The 20,640-nt window shown below is 37.6% G+C and overlaps 1 protein-coding gene across 1 annotated transcript in view; it reads left to right on the forward strand.

Moving 5' to 3' along the window:
• HPSE2 (heparanase 2 (inactive)) overlaps positions 1-20,640 on the forward strand; it is a 144,426-nt gene that overhangs the window by 121,828 nt on the left and 1,958 nt on the right. The window contains exons 7-11 of the mRNA XM_087725702.1: positions 6,662-6,755; positions 9,293-9,399; positions 13,614-13,728; positions 17,699-17,844; positions 19,731-19,877. Of these exons, the coding sequence (XP_087581828.1) occupies positions 6,662-6,755; positions 9,293-9,399; positions 13,614-13,728; positions 17,699-17,844; positions 19,731-19,877 (609 nt within the window). The remainder of the gene's footprint in view (positions 1-6,661; positions 6,756-9,292; positions 9,400-13,613; positions 13,729-17,698; positions 17,845-19,730; positions 19,878-20,640) is intronic.

The raw sequence follows: 20,640 nt of genomic DNA on the forward strand, positions 1-20,640 counted from the left end.
GACTAATGCAGTGGATGCTTCTAGATTAAGTATAAACATGAACTTATTTATTGCTACAATTTTCTACAAGTTGTAAACTTAATTAAGTCCTATTTGTATGACATTTATATGTAGATTTAGAAAGAAATTTGGTACAGGGGTGGGGGAGAGCATCTACTTTCTGGAAATTACTACTCCTGCCATTGCTGAAAAATGATCTTCCCATCCACATCCTATCAGAACTTCTGTTGCCGTGGTTTTTGGTGTTGCTGTGTGGTGAAGGCTTTTATTTGAAAATTGTGTGTGCATGTATCCAATGCAGCACATGTTTTCATAATAAATTATTAAGAAAAACAGAAGTCAGAAACTGAAACTGAGCAATTGGAGTTGGTGGATACATAGCATGTCAGTAATGGTTAATTGTAGTACAATAAAGGCAGGAGAATATAATGCAGATAATGCAGAAGAATGCTGTTTGATGCAATTATTTTACTGATCAGCCTTCTTTATGGTGCAAATTCCTATTAGTCACATGCTAGCCTTTCCTCCCTTCTCTGCCTGGATAACCAAAATGTTACCTTGATGAAGCAAAGTGGAAAATACTAGATTTAGACTTATGTCTAATATGTCTGAGAATTTAGCAACTTGTTCACACAAACAGACCTGAAGCACCTAGTTTTGTATAAACATCCCATAAATTAGATCCAGTATCTATATTGAGAAAAGGACAGTGGACACAAGTCCCAGGCTTGGGGTGAGCTGGAATGGAGAAAGCAAAGGTGGTAGATCTAATTTCAAGCAGACCTCCCTAGAAATTCCTGAGTGTTGGGAAGTGGCCTTAATGCCATTAACTGAAATAAAAGGTAGGGTCAGATTATGGAGCAAAGTTTCCTCTGCAATAAATTGGAGTAAAATAAAAACAGCTGTGCTGAAGCCATCCAACTTTGTTCATTATATCCTGTCTGAGACTAATGGGTCTGGGCAACTAATTGTGTATATTGCTGGAAAAATGTAGATGTAATAGTTCTGTTTAGTGAAGGAAATGGTTAGTATACAAATCCGCAGAAAAACCTTCAGTTTGGCTTATGTGACAATCTAAACTTGGTTATTGTGCATGAATTTAGACAATAAGCACAATATGGACAGATATATGAGCCAGCTGGGTAACCTTGGGCCAGTCACTTTTCAGCCCAACTCATCTCAAAGGGTTATTGTAAGGAAAATACAAAAAGGAAGAAGGAGTATTAGATATATTTGTCATCCTAAGTTGTTCAGATAATAAAGGTGGGATATAAATAAAATAAATAAATACAATGATACTATAATATATGTTGAGATGGAAGGCAGTAATCCCCCTTTGTTCGTGATGCAACTTGCTTTCCTGCCTTAATGTGGTGTTCAGAGAGGAGGCAATATCCCTTCAATCAAGCTCAGTGAAAAACTGTCTGAATTGCACAGAATTGATTTGATCTTTGTGACAATACTTCCCGAGAGGCATAGGAATCCATTTGTTGCAAATGAAAAGGCCTTCCACCAGCAAGAGCAAAACTGCACTGTCACATCTGTGACAAGTGGGCAAAACAATTTAGATTGAGTTTCAGAGTGTAATTAGTGAGATCAAAGTCTATCTGGTCCAGTCTCCTGACCAAAGATAAAATTGTCAACATTACATATCATGTTAAGCTAATTAGGTCAGAGGGTGCCAAAAGCATAAAAATGATGAACTAGAAAAGAAGGTTGCAGATGATAAGGAAGTCACTCTGCAGTGAGGGAGGACTTGATCTCATTCTGTGCACAAGTAGTGTGCTATCACACCCTCTCCTCACTCATCTTTTCCCAAGTCTAAACATCTCCAGCTCCTTTAAATTTGCCTTTATAGAACATTGCTGCTGCCTTGATTGCCCTTGTTGCCCTTCTCTGTACCTGTTCCAGTTCATCTAAGACTAAGTCCTTCTTAAAGAGTGTGTGTGCGCTTTTAAATCTGTGCAGACTCACAGCAAATGTCTGAGCACATTGCTGCAGTTTTCTCCACAAGATTTCCAGACATGGTTTTCCATTATCTTCTTCCTGGGATGAGAGGAAATAATTGGCCCAAAGTCACCCAGCTTGTTTTTTGCCTAAGGAGGAACTAGAACTCAGAATCTCCAAATTTCTAATCTGATCCCTTTAACCACTATAGCAAATTGCCTCTCTTTGTTGTACAGTGCCCAGAAATTGACAAAATACTCAAGATGGGTTCTGACCAAAGTAGAATAATGTGGAATTACAAGTAATCCTCGACTTACAGCAGTTCATTTAATGGCTGTTCAAATTTACAAAGACACTGAAAAAAGTGAAATGACCATTTTTCAAACTTATGACTTTTGCAGCATCCTCATAATCTTGTGATCAAAATTCAGATGCTTGACAATTGGGTCATACTTATGACCATTGTTTTGTCCCAAGGTCATGTATCACCTTTTGCAACCTTTTGACAAGCAAAATCAATGGGGAACCCGGATTCACTTAACCATGTTACTAATTTATCAACTGCAGTGATTCACTTAACAACTTTGGAAGAAAGGTTGTAAAGTAGAGTAAAACTCATTTAACAAATATCTCACTTAAGAACAGAAATTTTGAGCTCAATTGTAGTTGTAAGTCGAGGACTACCTGTACTATTTCCCATGATTTGGAAACTATACTTTTGTTGATGTGCCGAGGTGGCGCAGTGGTTAGGGTGCAGTACTGCAGGCTGCTTCAGCTGACTGTTATCTGCAGTTCAGCGGTTCTAATCTCACCGGCTCAAGGTTGACTCAGCCTTCCATCCTTCCGAGGTGGGTGAAATGAGGACCCGGATTGTTGTTGGGGGCAATATGCTGACTCTGTGAACCGCTTAGAGAGGGCTGAAAGCCCTATGAAGCGGTATATAAGTCTAACTGCTATTGCTATTGCTATTGATGTGGGTGGTTTTTTTTTTAGTAGCTAATCGTATCACTAGCTCATATTCAGTTTGCAATTGGTTGCTATGTCAAAGATCTTTTTTCAAATAGAATTACCAGGCAGCTTTCCCATAGCCTATTCTGGTACCTCTCTTATACAGATACACTGTAGTTCTGTTTCTTTCAGCTTATTTTTCTGAGCTATCAAGCTTGTTTTGAATGTTATCTCTATCTTCTATTAGCTATATAATTTTGTTGTGTCTGAAAATTTGATAACGTTCTTTCTGTCTCTTCATACACATCATTAATGAAAATACTGCAGGAGGAGAGGGTTAAGAACTAAATCTTGTGGTACCTCATCATCTCTCTTAGATGAGGGACCACTGATGAGCGCAATGTCAATAGTGGATGTATTGCTTGGAACCCTGACTCGCAGTTTGAGAATGATTGATTGTCAAGCCCCTTTATTGTCATGCTATCCATATCACTCTTAATTAACTAATTATTTAGTAGGTTATTAATAATCTGCCCAATTCTTTGCTGAAATCTAGATATCTTATGTCTACAGTATCTCTGCAATCTACTCAGTCATAAAATTAATCTTGCAAGAATTATTCTTTACAAACCCATGCTGATTTTTGGTAATTACCTCATTGTTTTCAAGGTAATGTTTATGATCTGTTCTAGAATTTCTCCAAGTATAAGTGTTAGACTGACCAGTCTATAATTCCCTAGATCCCTCTTTTTATCCCTAGAGGGATAGAGAGACAACATTTGCTCTCAGTTGTATGGCACTTCAGTTCTCCAGCAGCAAACATATCTGTCAAGAGGGGCAGTAGATCATATCTGATCTACTGTACTGGGAATGCCTTTTGTTTGTGCCCAATTGGCTTGGATGGGAGTTCTATACAAAAGCACTGAATTCATTAACTCCTCTCAAGACTTATCTGGAAATGTTATAAGGCTTAGCAGTAGGTCTCTGAGCCTACTGAGAATAATAATATAATACCTAGTTTAGAAATACAGAACAATAGACTTAACAACTAATATCTTCAGAGGAGATAAACAGAATAGACCAGAAATGCACTGATCAAGAAACAAGCATAAATGTCCTTACCTCTCCCGGGTTGCTAGACAACATGTCTGTGGAGCAGCTACTATAATTAGGTCTATCTACATCCTGAATGACATCCTCCCACTCCCCACTCCGGTTTGTTCCCTATTAGGTTCTCCACCCATTACTATCTGACAATTAGATATTGGCGTGCCTGATAATGTGTTCCAGAGCTCTCATTTGTCAATGCTGCATATCTCCTTGTAGTTTAAGAGAATAGATCTGGTTGACAAACCAATGCTGGATTTATGCATAGTTATATTTAGAATGTGCTGCTGTGAGACAGCTAACATGCTACTGTATGATAGATATTAAAAGCTGGATCTATTATAAACTATAAGTGCTGACTCAAATTTTACTTGAAACCAAGTTTTTTGAGGTCAAGGTTTTTTAATTAGCTTGCAATATTAATTTGATCTAAGCGTCTCTTGTGCTTTCTGCTAAGTATTGCTAAATCGAAATATAACACGTTTTGAGAATACAGGAAAATCACTCTGTTAGTAGTGTGGTGGTTCTATGATTTTTCTAAACCAAGAAATAAATTCTAATTAAAATATTTCAGGAAAAAGAACTGAAAGAACTAAAATAGCAACTTTGAAGCAGTCACACATTGACTGCTAGTTTGGATCTGGTCTTAGCTATACTAAGAGGATCCCTTCTTGAAATCACAGCTATTGCATTGATTTGATTTGATCTTTTCTAAGCTGACTAAGTTTGACTAAGCCTGAACCTTAACCCATTAATAATAAAATAAGTATTTCCCTGCCTTTCTTGTATTTATGGCTAGCATTAATAAAAACAACTAGAAGAGTGAACAAGATGCATAAGAGATCTATCCCCAAGGCCCTGTTGGAAAATACAGATGTTAATAGCCTGGAGGGAACCCTTTCTACCTGATATTATCAGATCGACCAATTGGAAGAAGGCAATAATGAGGATAACCAGATTCTGAGTTGTGAAGGGTTTTAAAAGTGACAACCAGGATTTTTAATTATACCTATCGGCAAAATGGTAACCAGTGCAGGTCTGAAAACATGGACAAATGGAGATGCATCCATAACTATTCAAGTTGTTGCATTCTGGACCAGCTGTGATTTTTAAATGCTCTTCAAGAATACCCCCATGTTGAATATGTTACAATACTCCAACCAAAAATGACCAACCCAGGAATGACTATGACCAGGGTCTCTCATTCCAAGAAAGGCTCTATATGGAGTTGTGCAAAGGTCCTTCTTAACACTACTTCCATTTCCTCTTTAAGAGGAACTGAAAATCAAAAGAAATTAATGAAGCAATGTGGAATGGAGTAAACCTATGCAAAACTATTTACTGAATTTCCATAGAACATTTTGGATGGTTTCCTAATCCATAGCCATTTCATTTTTCTAGGATTGATTTTTAAGCTTGTGTCTCCCCATCCAAGTAGCAACACAGATATTGTAGCATATGCTTTACATCTGAATATACTATATATAACTTCATCATTTTAATTTACTAAAATTGCATTTTACCGTTGACTTTTTCATATTAAATTAGATACAGACAATCCATCAATATATTCCACTTAAAGGTAAGCAGTTTCTAGCTTACCACAGGTCTCTGAGATCCAACCTTAGAGCAGAATAACTCTCTTACCTGTCTTATATGTACCATCCAGTAAATTATGAACAAAGCATAAATGAAAGAAAAAAAATAGAAGTTGGAATCAGATAGTAACATTTAAAAAGATGATTCCAAGTACATAACAGAACCAATATCTTCCCAAGGTTATTTCAACTATGATCTTCAGCTGACATTGTTATTTTACTTGAGACTGTTGGTTCTGCAGTGAATCTAGCCTAGCTATTATCCCGTGTATGTGATTTTTTTTGCATTTACAGTAGAGTGCATATCATTACTTGAGAAGATCTAAGTGACTAATTAGTAGGAACTGTTATGATGGCAATTAACATACCAATAAGGACTTCTAAATCTTTGGTTGGATCATACCATCTTTATTGCTTGCAATGACCAAAATTAGGACATCTAAGACAAATAGAACATGAAGGAAATAGCTTTCTCCTCTTATTTTGAACAAATGAATTGCTTTTGGTGTTTAGAATTCTTTTATATGTGGTCTGTCAATTTATTTACAAATCTGAGTAAATGTACTGTCTGGAAAGTTGAGGGGACTTCCATTCTTTGTAATAAATTATTAATATTATTTTTATAGTCATTATTGTTCATACTTATCATAGTTCTAGACATTATGTAGAAATGTGTTCCTGGCTTGAGGTCTCTCTCTTCATTAAATTGAATAAAGTTATCCAGGACTTACAAATTGCTGCAGGTAAAAATAAAACTACAGAAAGATAAGGTTAGAGTCATTTAAGAAGAATTAAATTTAAGAAGAATTAAGAAAAAAATATCACCATGGAAAAACTTGTAGAATAATGGGATTTGGGGCACAGGGAAAAAAGCATGTGGCAAAAGCATAGAAAAAGAACAGAAGAAAGAAGCAAAGGTCACCAATAGCAGCTGACCTTGTGCAGAACAGAGAGAATATTTGGGGGAAATGTAAATGTGGACAGCAGCGGTCCTTGGTCAAGGTGAGGGAGAGCACATAGTTGCAGCCCCTCTGACTGTTGCCTTCTCATTTTCATTCCAGTTACTACCTTGATGGCCGAGTGGCCAAGGTGACGGACTTCCTGAAAACACGCCTGTTAGACACACTCTCTGACCAGATCAGGAAAATCCAGAAAGTGAGTGAGTGTTGCAAAGGTGGGGAGCTTCAAGTACTTCAGGGTGCTGAGTCTGAATTTGACAAGTGCTCAGTACCAGACGGGCTTAGCAAAGGTTTCTACTTTGCTACTTTAAGACCCTGTAACTTCCAGCAAACTCAAGTCCACTGAACTTCCAGCAAATTTGACAAATAAGATAGACAAAATAAGTATAAGAATATTTGAGAGAGATTCTGTGGACCGCTGAAATGTCCTAAACCCTGTCCTAATAAAGATATTGGGAAAGCTGTTATTGACTGAAACAGTTGAATTTTCAGAACTCTTTTAAGAATAATACAAAAGTCATTATGCAGGACAGGAAGTGGGGGAGGAGATGCTAGTTTTGGAGAACAAAGGTGATGAATCTTTCCTTGGGCTAATGTATATCAAGGGAAAAGAGGCCACCTCTATGAACTCACTATGCCTAGCTCTATTTCCTGTAAGGTACTTGACTAGAATGTTTGGTCCATTTTTACAAAATGTTTTGACTTATCAAGAAAGCTATAAAAACAGCTTTATTATGGATCATTTTTCTCTTAATAGAAACAGAATTTTTAGCTGCACTGCTAGATAGATTCTAACAGGGGAAGATTTACTTCAGTAGAGAACCCAAAGATATCAGTTTACAGATGCCCTAATTAAATTTATTACCTCCTTTCCTCTTCTTTGTTTTATAATTTGAGATGGTTCCTTCAAGTAAGTCTAGTGAATGACCAGACCTTCAGGCACTTGTCAGATTTCTATCCAGAGGTAGCAAGAGTTGTAAACTGACTTCATCAGACCTTGTGTTCACTTATATGTGTTTGTTTTTTGGCACCATCACGTCCTTGACATGTCTGTGCTGACAAGGTTTATCTTATATTACAGCAGCTTTCTCACAATGGGGTCTCTAGTGCCATGTACATACTTCTCTTTCACCATTGCAGTTTCATAGGAAAGAGTTAAGGCCAGTATGAGTTTCTGACAAGGTTCTGGGCTTGGTAACATACACTATGTTCCAAGACATTGATTACTCCCATTAAAGGCACCAATGTAGTTAAAGTAAGAAATAGCTTTGTAGCTGCTACTAATGTCTGCTTTTTATTGAGAACTAGCTTAGAGGCCGAAATCCTGCTCGGATTTAAAGAAACTAGGTTTATATGTTAATGTAGATTAAATGTCTGAACATATCCTGAACAATCAGACATCCAGTCTACATGTTAATCTAATAAGCATGTTGTTTCTCACAAGGCTATATACATATATACACAGTAAGGACCTGGTTTTGCTCCCAGTTTTATGGTACATAAACTGTACCATATATGAAAAGAAGTGTTTACTAAAAGAACATATATATATTTATAAATGTACATTTTAAATTACAAATAGTCCTTGACTTCTGTTTAGTGACCATTCAAAGTTACAGTGCCACTGAAAATGTGACATGGCTTATCACCATTGCAACATCTCGATGGTTATGTGATCAAAATTCAGATGACTCATATTTATTGCAATGTCCTGAGGTCATGTGATCAACTTTTGTGACCTTCTGACAAGCATAGTCAATGGGGAAGCCAGATTCACTTAACAACTGTCACTAGCTTAACAACTGCAGTGACTCACTTAACAACTGTGTCAAGAAAGGTCATAAAATGGGGCAAAATTCACTTAATAAATGTCTTGCTTAACAACAGAAATTTTGGGCTCAATTGTGATTGTAAGTTGAGGACTACTTGTATATAAAACTATTCAAAACAAGGCAGTGCCAAGCAATAGTCAAACTGCAAAGTGTATATATGTGGGGGGAAATACCATTGTGGAAAATGTAAAAATACTAACCTAAGAATGAGGTCAATTTGTACTCATTTTAAAAACTGAGAATGAGATCTTATACAAAGTTCTACTGTAAGTGGGAATAAGAAAAGGTAATGGTGTTGCCATATGGTATAGCAGCCTACTGTGATATATGTCTTGGGAAGCAAAATTACAGTATAAATAAAAAAAATTCCTTATATAAGAGTCTGATCTGGATAATGGAAATATCTTACATTGTGTGAGTAATTTCTGTTTTCATAAAGAAATGAGGCTTTGATGAAGGCACGGGCAGTTTCATTTTATAAGAGTGAAGTATTTTATTGATTAGCCTGCTGTCTGCTACTTCATGTGAAACACCACAAACAAACTGAACGGAATCACTGAAGGACAGTGCACCTACAACAAAACTAAGAGAGCCCACACTGAGGTAAACAAATAGGAAGTCAGCAAAGAGTGATATGTTCCAGGAAAGCAAGATCAATGCCCATAAAAAATAGAAGAAAATAAAAGAAAGTTTTGTTCAGATTAATATATTTCCATCCACTTCTTACTTTTGTTTTCCTCATTATTTCAGCCCTACTAGACACTGAAAAATCAGTATTATTTATGCTAGCCTGTGATAATACATGTTTTAAAGTTACCAGCTATAGCCAGTTGTTGAACAGCAGGGCTATTCTCATGTTCTTACCACCACTTTTGCTTTCCTCTTCTTTTTTTGGCAACAGGTGGTCAATGCATACATGCCTGGAAAAAGGATTTGGTTAGAGGGCATCGGAGCTGCTTCTGAAGGAGGCGTCACTAATCTCTCAGATTCCTATGCTGCCAGCTTCCTGTAAGTTAATCTAAGGATGGAAATAGTAATATGTTTATGAGAAAACCCGTAAGTGCATAAAATGGTTATTGTCTATAAGACACACTAATCCCGACTCTAAAATAAAGGATATCATTGGATCATTGGTTGTTATTAATTATTAATGGCTATTAGACTTTATCCATCCGTTTTTCGGTTTCAATGGGAGATGATATGTTAAGGCAGTTAGTAATAACATAAATAAAAGTGGAGAAGCTACTGCTTTAATGTAGCAATAGTTAGATACCTTAAAGTAGTAGCTACTCCACTTTTATCTATGTATACATTGGACATACTGTAAGCAGATTAGAAAGGGAACTTTTAATTAGCTCTAATGCTTTATCATACCACTCTGCAGCCATTGGACCTACAACCACAAGAGAACTTTTACAAGAATTATCTGTCTCACTCTGCTGTGAGGGCTGTTCAAGAGACGGGAAGGAAAGATAGGGAAAGTATTAGATAAAGAGCAAAAATGGTATTAGCAAAGACTTTTTGGTTCTGGCCACACTTGTTAAGCTTTACCTGTTATTGTCAAATTCCTTAGAGATTAAAAGGCATTTTTGATTTAGTTATAGTGTGCCTTTATTGTTTTTACGAATAACTCAAGGCAGTGAACATATCCACCACATCTTCCTCCTCCTATTTTCTCCACAACAACAACCCTGATAGGTGAGTCGGGTTGAGAGACAGCAACTGGCCTAAAATCATCCAACAGGCTTTCGTGGCTAAGGTGGGACTTGAACCTAGGGTCTCCCACTTATTAGCCTGATGACTTAACCACTAGACCAAACTGGCTAAAGGATTTTGAAAGATTGAAAGATGTATCCACAGCAGAATTCCTTTTTGTTTCAGTTTTATTTTCTTACTTCTTATATGGAAATAAGAATGAGGAAATATCATGAGGACACTTTGCTTAAAAATGGTTAGTGAAACAACTAGTGCCATAACCACAGGGACATGAGCCCACAGGTAACACTAGATAAGTACTATCTATTGAATGTTCAGATGCCAGAAAAGTGACTGATTGAGATAACCTAGAGAATACTGTGCCTCCCAGAACTCTTTAACACATTATTGTAGCAGATTTATTTATACTTTAAGCACAAGGGCACCCATCTTTCTTTTTCAGCAGGTTGCACACAGTGCTAATTAGTTTAAGTTCCCTTTCCCCCTCCCTTTCTCTTCTATTTGTCTTTGCTTTAAGTTAATGATTTTTGCTTCATTTTTATGTTATGAAAATATTAAAAAATGCATATTTTAGCACAAGGCCCTAGGAAGCTCTGTTTGACTATTTTGTTGTAGGTGTCATTAAAATCCATTTTTAAAATTAGTATTTTTCCTCATATTGTGTGCAAAAGTGCTGTCATGGGTTATAGGTCAACCAGGTGGTGGTAGAAAGAACAATCCTAGCAACTTTTCAATTCCTTTATAAAAATAAAACAAGGAAATCTCATGGGAAAGTTCAAGTTATTAAGTTCATAGAAGGTGCTCTATGGAGATCCACATGGTCAAACCAGGTTAATCAACATAAATTAGTATAGGGATCAGCTTTCTTTAAAAAAAGAGTTTGCTTATATATACTGACAGCAGGAGATCAACGTGTTTTGTCTTTACTTAGCATTCCAAGCTAAAACTTTTGCTAGGCAACTTCCCTTCCACTGTTCTTCCTCTCCCCACTGGAGACAAGAATCTCTGCCCAAAAGAAAATGAGGTAGCCTCAAGCTTTTCTTGGGGGGGAAAAGCAGATGGAAATAAAGTAAGCTTAATGGTTGAAGACTGCTGATAAGATTCCTTAAACCATTACTATTTCATTACAAATTATGTTTTAAATTATTACATGGGAATTTACATCCTATTTACACAAGTGTGAAAACAAATCACATGGTTTATTTATTTATTTATTTAAAGTACACACATTTAATTTTTATTATGATTTTAGAGAAAGTGATAGGCTATGGTATTAAAATTGAAGGAAAGTACTCAAATTGCAAAGGAGTTTTAGAGAGGAGATGAAGAGTTGAAAAATGAGAAAATTATTTTAACTCAACTCAAGGAAACGTGACAGCAATGTTCCCAGAACTTTCTCTTAAGAGCATCAGTTACTACAACTAATCTTCAGCTTATGACCACAATTAGGACCAGAACTACTATCACTAAGCAAAGTGGTTATTAAATGAGCTGTGCCTGATTTATAACATCTTGGCCACAAACCTTAAATAAATCCACTTCCCCCATTGATTTTGCATGTCGGAGGCGCAATGTGATAGCAAACAATGACCACATGAATTCAGGATGTTGCAACCCTCATAAATATATGCCACTTGCCAAGCACCTGAATTTTAAACACATGATCACAGGAACACTGTGATGGTTGTACGTGTAAGGACTCATTGTAACTCACTTTTTTTAACACCACAGTAACTTTGAACTGTTGTTAACAAATAGTCATAAGTCGAGGACTACCTCTATAAGAATCAAGCTGTTTTAGATATTGATTTAAAATTGATAGAATACAAGAATGATACTGAAACAAATTATACAGGACTTACAAGTGAAACCAGCTGATTTTTTAATTTCTAAAATGGACACACAAATAGTAAATCAGAAAAGTGACTTGAATGTATAGATTTCAACTAGAAGAGTGATTTGGACAGCTTTCTTATTTTGGACATTAAAAGAGTGGTATTATGAAGTTATTCCTAAGAAGAGATAAAAAAGATAAAGAGAGAATGAAAAGAAATCATGGTTCCAAAAGGTATTGTTCAAGGACCCAGAGAGTATTAATCCTGTCAGATCAAATCATCTGGGAAGAGATTATAGGGAAGGTGTCCTTCAATAATTAGGTCTGTGACATATAGGTAATAAGCAGAATCACACCCAGAAACAAACTGGCAATCAGTATGGCTCATGAACATACCCACACCGCTGTGTTCTGGATCAGTTTGATTCTTCTGGGTGGTCTTCAAGGAAGTGTAACAGTAGTCAAGTCATGAAGTGATCAGGATATACATGACTGTTTGAAGGATCTCCCAATTGGTGCAGCAGATAAAGTTGTACAGAGGCCTTGCTAGCCACAGTGGCTATCTGCTATCTGTTCATTGAGCCGATATTAAAATTGCTCATAATCAAATCCTCATCAAATGCACTGTTGTAGTGATAGAGTCATCTCATCACACCTATCATGACTCCACATTCATCTTGAATATTTTATTAAAATTAAGGGAGATCCATCTCTCTTTCTTGTCTAGTGGTGCCTTACACCTTAACAATAGAAATTCATTTTCCCCCAATATTTCACTCAGTTCTTATAATTATTCCATGGACAATTTATGCAAGTTCCCCTGGGATATTTTCACATAAATCTCCAACTTTTCCCTGTAGAATCTTGGTAATATTATATCCACCTCCATGCCAAGACACACTTTCAATCAACTGGCTGTCTAAGTTCAAAAGAATTTAAGTTTTATTCATAATAGACAAATAATGGATTGTCTTGGGTGGGGGAGAGAGAAAGCAGACCTGCTAGAATTGTGTGTGTGTGTGTGTGTGTGTGTGTGTGTGTGTGTGTGAACAAAAGTAAATTTGTTGTTTTGGTTCATTCAAAATCCACATATGCTAATATTCAAAGTTATCTAATGTACAGGGATAATATAGGGCATTTTGTCCATTGCCCTTGTTGAAAGACAGTAAAATAATTGTAGAAATATCTTTGACTCTTAGTGTTGAGGTTTTTTTTCTATCATAAATTGTTGAAAACATGCTGCATTGTGCACAATAGCAATATTTATTATCTGACTATGCTGGGTTTCAAGTCCAAAAAGTTGTCTGAAATATGTTGTTTTTGGGAAAGATCTTGAGTACCTCTTAATTAGAGGTTTCTCTGGTGACTGATAACTCTATTTCTCAGCGAAGTAGCAGAATAATTAATTCATGAACATATCTTACTTGGATGGCAAGTTAATACCTTTCAAAAGAAGAGAATGCACCATGGATGTCTTCCCCCAAACTAGTGGCCTCCAAATATTTTGGAATATAAGCCTAGTCATCACAAATCACTGACCACTATGGTGAACTGTGATGTATCAGTTAAACAAGACAGCTTTGATATATGGAACTAAGCCACAACATAGATTGAGGAAATCTATCCTGCTCTTCTTGGTTAAAAGCTAATCGATTGTCTTCTAAATTGCTAGGTGGCTAAACTCTCTTGGGATGCTAGCGAGCCAGGGCATCGATGTGGTAATGAGACACTCATTCTTTGATCATGGGCACAACCATCTTGTGGACCAGAACTTCAACCCACTGCCGGTAGGTGAATGATACAGTATTTTCTGAACTTGCATTAATATCCCTTTGTTCTTAGTGGTCCTCTGTCCTACATATTATACTGTATACTCTAGATCAGAAGTGGTATTCTGCTAATTCGCACCGGTTCGGGTGAACCAGTATCGGCGGCGCAAGTCTCCGCTCCCCCACCCATACATCATCACTGCACATGCCCAGACGTGCACATGCTCAGACATGCGTGCTCCTGCTACTGAACCACTAGTGAAGATAAGAGAATACCATAACTGCTCTAGATGTGTAATGTAACACATGGCCTTTCTCATATTTTACATTCTTATATATATATATACAACCAAACAGTTTCTCCATCATTGCTTATGTTGTAGAAGTTACTTCAAGGCAGCATTTTTCATCTACTAGTAAAGGTACATAGCATGGAACCGTGTTTCCCAAAAAATAAGACAGGGTGTTATTTTCTTTTGATCCCCAAAATAAGTGCTTGGCCTTATTTTCGGGGAGGTGTTATTATTTTTGAGGTCCAGGAGGCAGCAAGCGAGCAACCTCATGGCTGCTGCTATGTTGCAATATTTTCAGGGAGGGCTTATTTTAGCACATGCGCTCAAAAGCCCAATTGGGCTTATTATCTGGGGAGGTCTTATTTTGGGGAAAACAGGGTAGTAACCTTATTCACATGATGTATCTTCATCAACTTCTTTCTGTCATTTCCAGCCAGAATTCTCTCTTCTTTTCACTCTTACTAGGCACATACCTCAACAGTAATTCCGTTCATTTCTCACCTCACTTTTCTGCTTGTTTCTTTCTTGTTTGCTCTATATTATCTCTGCTGAATCAGTCTGAATTTCTCTCTTCTTTTCATGTTGCCAGTCAGTAAATCAGAGGATTTGTGCATGACTTTGTACCCTTGACCTGTTCCTAGAAATTCTTGGCTTTCACAGACAAACAGGCACTCATATCCAGATATAGTTTGTGTGTGTGTGTGTGCGCGTGTGTGTGTGTGTGTTTAAGAAAAGATTTTGCACACACAGCTGAAAATCTACTGCTCTTTGTGGCCTGTTTGAACTCGGCTTGAAAATACATTTTTCCAGATTGGTTTCTTTCAATGCTAATAGGAGACATTAGTTAATGTCAAGTACAACATGTTGAAAGCAGATGGGGCAGGGTTACCTCTGGAGCTATAACTTTGTCCACTAAGAGAGCCTCAATGGGACCCTCGTGGGTTGCACAAGACCAAGAGAATCAGGGCATTTCTTATGGGAGAGGCATTTAAGCCATAGCAAGGAGGAAGGAGGGGCAGAAGGGGAGTTATAGGTCCTGAAAACATACAATAAAAACAACCAAACCCAAGGCAGTCAGGCCCTTAGGGAAAGAGCAAAGTGGCAGGAAAATGGAGCTGAACAAAGTTTAAATTTATAGGAATGAAGGTGAAAGAAGTTCACAATTTCACACAGCAGGGTGGTTCCTTGCAGTTTAATGCAAACCCTCTTATTTCCAGTTCTTCAAAAGGACAGTAGTATTCACTGTTGAAAGTGTGCAGGGTTCTAATAAGAAAAACATATGTTAATCTTTTAAAATAGCAGGGTTTTTTTCCTTCCATTTCAGTCTAGTAAATTTTACACCTTGTAAGTGAAACTTGGCAGCATCAAAAAGCTCTGAATCTCCATGGCCAGAAATGTACAGGCCTGGTAACATCTGAGACATGTTGCCCACAAGACCCTGGAGTGCAGCATGCAGATTTGGGAAGCAGAAGAGCAGCCACAAAAGCAGACTTACCTTGTAATGAAGAGGAAATTTTCTGCAATTAGATGCTAAGAAAGTATCGGTTGCTGAAATTTTCTCCTAGCTAAAAATTAGTTGATTGGGGCTTCTTATGCCTTACATCTCCAGAAAAATGTTTACAAGATGTCAGCTTAGGTAACTTAGATATACTAGAAAAAGACACGGTCATGCATGGTCTGTAGTTCTTATGACACAGAAACATTTTTAAAAATGATGCTTCTTGAATGTTGGGATGGATGAAAATGTGGTACAGATAATTATCAGGCTAGTGAGAGACAGAGGCAGAGACACAGACTTATGTTACAAGTCCGAGTTAAAACAGATCTGCTGTTAACTGAGTATCAACATGTAAATACTTTTCTCCAAAGCATTTCTACCAAAAAGGCAGTTTGGGGGTCTAAGTGAAATCAAAACCCTATGCAGAGCTTCCTCTAGGATTTCAAACATTCTAAATTAAGTATACAGGGCTAAGAAAAAAGGACATATTATGCATGCATCTTCTTTTGAGTAAAACTCACTCAGTGCTAATATCTTTCTTCCTATCCAGAACAGGTGAATGTTTGGGTGGAGAGGTAGTGAACAGGCAGAAATGGCAGTCTCTGAAGCTGGGCTGGGATGCGGTGCCCATTCTTTTCCCGTGGGAGCTATCAGGGAGATGAAAGTCGCTGTTTGGGGCTGTACAAGACTGCTGGGATGTGAAATTGAATCCTCCCACTAACTCATTGACAAAGACTTGATATCTTTCCTTTGTGCAAACGCTCCAATGCTGAGAGAAGCCATGGCATCAATCACTGCCTTGGCCTGGCTGCCCATCAGCTGGCGACAAGCTTTGGCTGGGTGCCTTGCAAGAGCTCAGTTGCTCTCCTTTCCATGCCATGGCTGATCTAGTCCTAACTCCAGTGATTCTCTGCTGAAGGAAGGACAATTGAGCGCTCTGTGTGTGTGTGTGTGTGTGTGTGTGTGTGTGTGTGTGTGTGTATTATATATTATATTCTGATATTTTCATCTAGCTATGTTGTTTATAATTTTTGGAGTATTCAGTTTAGTGTGTACTTTATTAGATGATAAATTTGGTCCTTACTATTATTTGAAGTAATTCTCAGTTGGAGCAAATTAAAGATTTATTCAAAATCCTAGGCAACTAAGATTACAAACATTAAAACATGCAAGAAAACTTCCACATGAGAACAGCATATTTTACGAGATGCTTACAGATTTTTCAGTAGTTACTGTACAGGATAGTCTAAATGTGAGACTTCATGAACAATATCTAAGAAATAATTTCTTATCCCCAGATTTTCATAGTCTTTTCTGTAAGACTTTAACAGCTCTAAGTTTACTGTAAAATATTGCGGTATAGGAGCACCAAATTGTGTTTACACCTTAGCTAAGAATAAATACTCTTGTCTGCTTTGCACATGAATCCTAAGGGTATATTGTTCTCATACTTGTGGTAAATGACACCCTTATTGTTGTGCTGCATCTCATTTAACAAACGCGTGTACATTTGCCACTGGAAGGAAAAGAACATGAAGTGACGAGAACAGAACCACAAGTGGCATTTTATGTTCTGGGTTTTACAACAATAACTCAGAGAACTGGGAATGGAAGGTCTATTATACTGCAATTATTTGTCAGGTTACAAGCAGCATTTCTTCACCATGTGGTTAGGGCACAGTTTTAGAGCTCAGATCTGGTTGCAGAGGTCTATGGGGCCCCTGGGAATGTATCCCGTAAGTCTCTGCTAGGAGACAGCCGTGTCTAGTTAGTAGGATTGTATAAAAGGTCATCTAATTTATGTTTTTTCCAATACCTTCTTTTCTAAACACACCTATTTAAGAAACCCCTGGGGTCATGTCACAAACTTTCCATGCAAAAGGATACTTAAATTCTATAGTAGTAGGCTTAGTATTGGGTAGAGATCAAACATTTTTGACAGTTATTCTAAAAGGAAGAATTTGTGGAAGTACTGTTTCTCAACACAAGAAAAACACATATTCCACATTCTCCCACATGTGTAGCTATTAAAAGTAGAAAAAAGATCTATCTTATATTTTCTGAACCTAGAGAAGCATAATTCTTTATGCGTAGTGTTACTCTTGGATTGCAGCAAACTAGAATATGCTTCATAATCCTTTATACTGCCTCTCCATAAACTCTGTCCTAGGAATAATCAATCTGGCTTTTTTGACAGGACTACTGGCTCTCACTGCTTTATAAGCGACTTGTCGGACCCAAAGTACTTGCTGTCCATGTTGCTGGACTGCAGAGAAAACCTCGCCCTGGCAAGGTGATTCGTGATAAGTTACGGATCTATGCTCACTGCACCAATTACTACAAGTGAGTTATCTCGGAGAAGGTGCAATTACTGAAGTAAAAAAAATGGAGATTGAAGACCAGCAGACCCAAATGGGGTTAATCAGCGTGAGCTACACCCACAAAAAGAAAATGTTATCTAATTCAGATGAATCTCTGTCTTCCAGGCTACCAGAGCTAAGTGTCATTATACCTGTTAAAGAACGAGCTTCATTATTTAAACATAAGAACACTATGAGGGGAAGCCTATATAAATGCATGCATAAGATTTTGCCCCCTCTTTCCCTCCCCCCTCTCTGTGTACAACTTGGCAACATGGCTTTCTCAGATCGTAGAGAGCGGAGGAACAACATTGGTGTTGATAGGGAAGCTCACCTATCTCTGGGATTCTGGTGGGAGCCTTTGTGGATGACATCAAGGGAGTACAGTTCCCCAAAGGCCCCATGCTTTGGTTTCAGTTCCTTGTCTCCCCCCACTTCCCATTCGGAGCACCTAGCATAGCTAGAGTTTCTACGATAAGCCTTCAAAGCATCCTAGGAGTGTAGGACCTGGGACTTTCCTAAAGACACAGGTCCCTATTGTTGCTACTTCACATCACCCAGATGCTTTCAGCAAGGCTCCCCCTCCCCCTCCTAGAGGGAGCTTTGGCCAACGGCTGACAGGTAACTGGCAACAGAAACAGGGAGAGATGGGAAAGGGAGAGTAGGCACAGGCCAGCAGACCTCTGGCTCCTTTCCATGCCTAGGGCAAATACTGTAAATGGGGGCCACCTGTGTAGAAGCTGAAGCTAACTCTCCTCTTTGGGGATATTCTTGCCTAAGCTTACTTCAAAAGCAGGAGTATTGAAAAGCTTATAAATGCTGCCTAAGGAAATAATATGCAGAAAGCTTTAGATGCCTTGTATTATCCCATCTGTATAAACATCCTATAATAAAATAGTGCTGTTAACCCCACCATCACCCTTCAGGCAAGAGATGTAGACTGAAAGATTACCAAAGGCCATTAAAACAATTCATCTGATTAGCTGAGATTTCAGCCAGGGACTCCCAACATGTATCTAACGATTCTATTAGCTTTAAAATATTCCCCCCAAAGGACTTTTCTTTAGCGTACAGTATAGCTTTCTTCTGACCTATAAAATATTGCTTTTTAGGCAGGTAGCACTTCTACATGTAGTATACATGATGGCTAATTACAGCTAAATAGGATGATTTTACTTACACTTGTAAGGGTCTAATCATCCTATTTCTGCCTGCAACAAACATTAAAAACCTGAAGCCCACTCTAATCATCCATTCATCACAGATGCAGTAACTCACATGCCAGTTTCCTATTCAGTTTAATAACTACTTGTAATTAAATAATGGTAGGGTTGGAAGCCTATTCATTTAACTAGACAAAGAAGTGCTACATTTACTGCACTAATGGGTACTAACTTTTTCCAAGAAAAAATATTGATGCTTCTACATATACATCCAAACAAATTGTGCTATTTGATTTTATGATATTTCCTACAAACTAGACTAGATCTTGAAGCAAAAATGTTATCTTTTTCTACCTTACTGGAAACATAGGACCGTAGCTGCTCTGAAAACACCAGTCCATGGTGGCTTCATTAAGACCAAGGAATTATTGCAGAAAATGTTGGGAGTCTCCTTTAACTAAATCTTTCTTTGCAAAGTGACAAATTGGACAATTGATATGACAGAATAACATCCTAGATTGAACTGGAGGAAATGCTTCTTGCAGTTAGGCAGATATGCTAAATAAGTCCCAAAATGGGGTTCCTTTCACTAGAATTTCATGTTGGAATTGGAAAATAATAGTGAAAATCTTTAATTCTAGAGCTAATACGTTATTACTAAAAAGTATTCAAATGATTCACCTTTAAGCTCTTATCTCTCTCACAGCCATAATTATGTCCGTGGTTCTATCACAATTTACATTATCAACTTGCATCGGTCACGAAAGAAAATCAAGTTGGTGGGGACCCTTCGGGACAAACTTGTCCATCAGTATGTGCTGCAACCCTATGGTCAAGAAGGACTTCAGTCAAGGTGAGTGCTATTGTCCAGTTCAAGGCCACTATCATGAGAACCTGTTAAAGTGACCAAGCATTGATATTAAGCACTGTACCCCATTTATTCATCTGTACATATGGTGTGCTACCTGCCATTTAATTTCCATCTTTTTGCTGTCCCAAAAGCCTATGTTATAATAAATCATGTGAATAATGTTCACTTTTAAGAAACCATGTATTTTTGTGTTATAAACACAACACAACTTGTTTGGAACTTATCACTGTGTCTAATTCCATCCAGCTTTAAAATACTGATGGAGAATCCAGCAATGTTGTTTTCCTGAAAATTCCATCTACGCTTGACAGAGGTTTCCAGGCCCCATAAAGAAAACTATTCTGATATACCTTCTTGCTTTATTCTCCATTTATTTATGGTGCCCCGCACAAAATCAGATAAAAAGAATTATGGTATTGTACCAAACCTAAGAAGGCTTATATGGCCTACATTCCATTTTCCTAATGGCCAATGAAATGCCTGTGGAAAACCCACAAATGGAATGCAAGCACAATAGGCCGCTCTCCTTTGTTCTCAGCAAGTAGTATCAAGCCATGTACTGTCTGAGTTGTGGAATGTAATTCCACCATCATGAGTCATAACTACGTATCAGTTAATGGTATGCTATGAATTTGTCCAATCTGCTTTTAAAGTCTTCCAGACTGTTGATCATCACTGCATCTTGTCATCATACATGCCCTAGATCCGAGTTCCCCAAACTTTCCAGCTTCGCAGACAGGTGGAG

The sequence above is a fragment of the Thamnophis sirtalis genome, unplaced genomic scaffold (genome assembly GCF_051295495.1).
Source record: "Thamnophis sirtalis isolate CommonGarterSnake01/CBP01778 unplaced genomic scaffold, rThaSir2_p1.2 scaffold_11, whole genome shotgun sequence".
Lineage (NCBI taxonomy): Eukaryota > Metazoa > Chordata > Lepidosauria > Squamata > Natricidae > Thamnophis > Thamnophis sirtalis.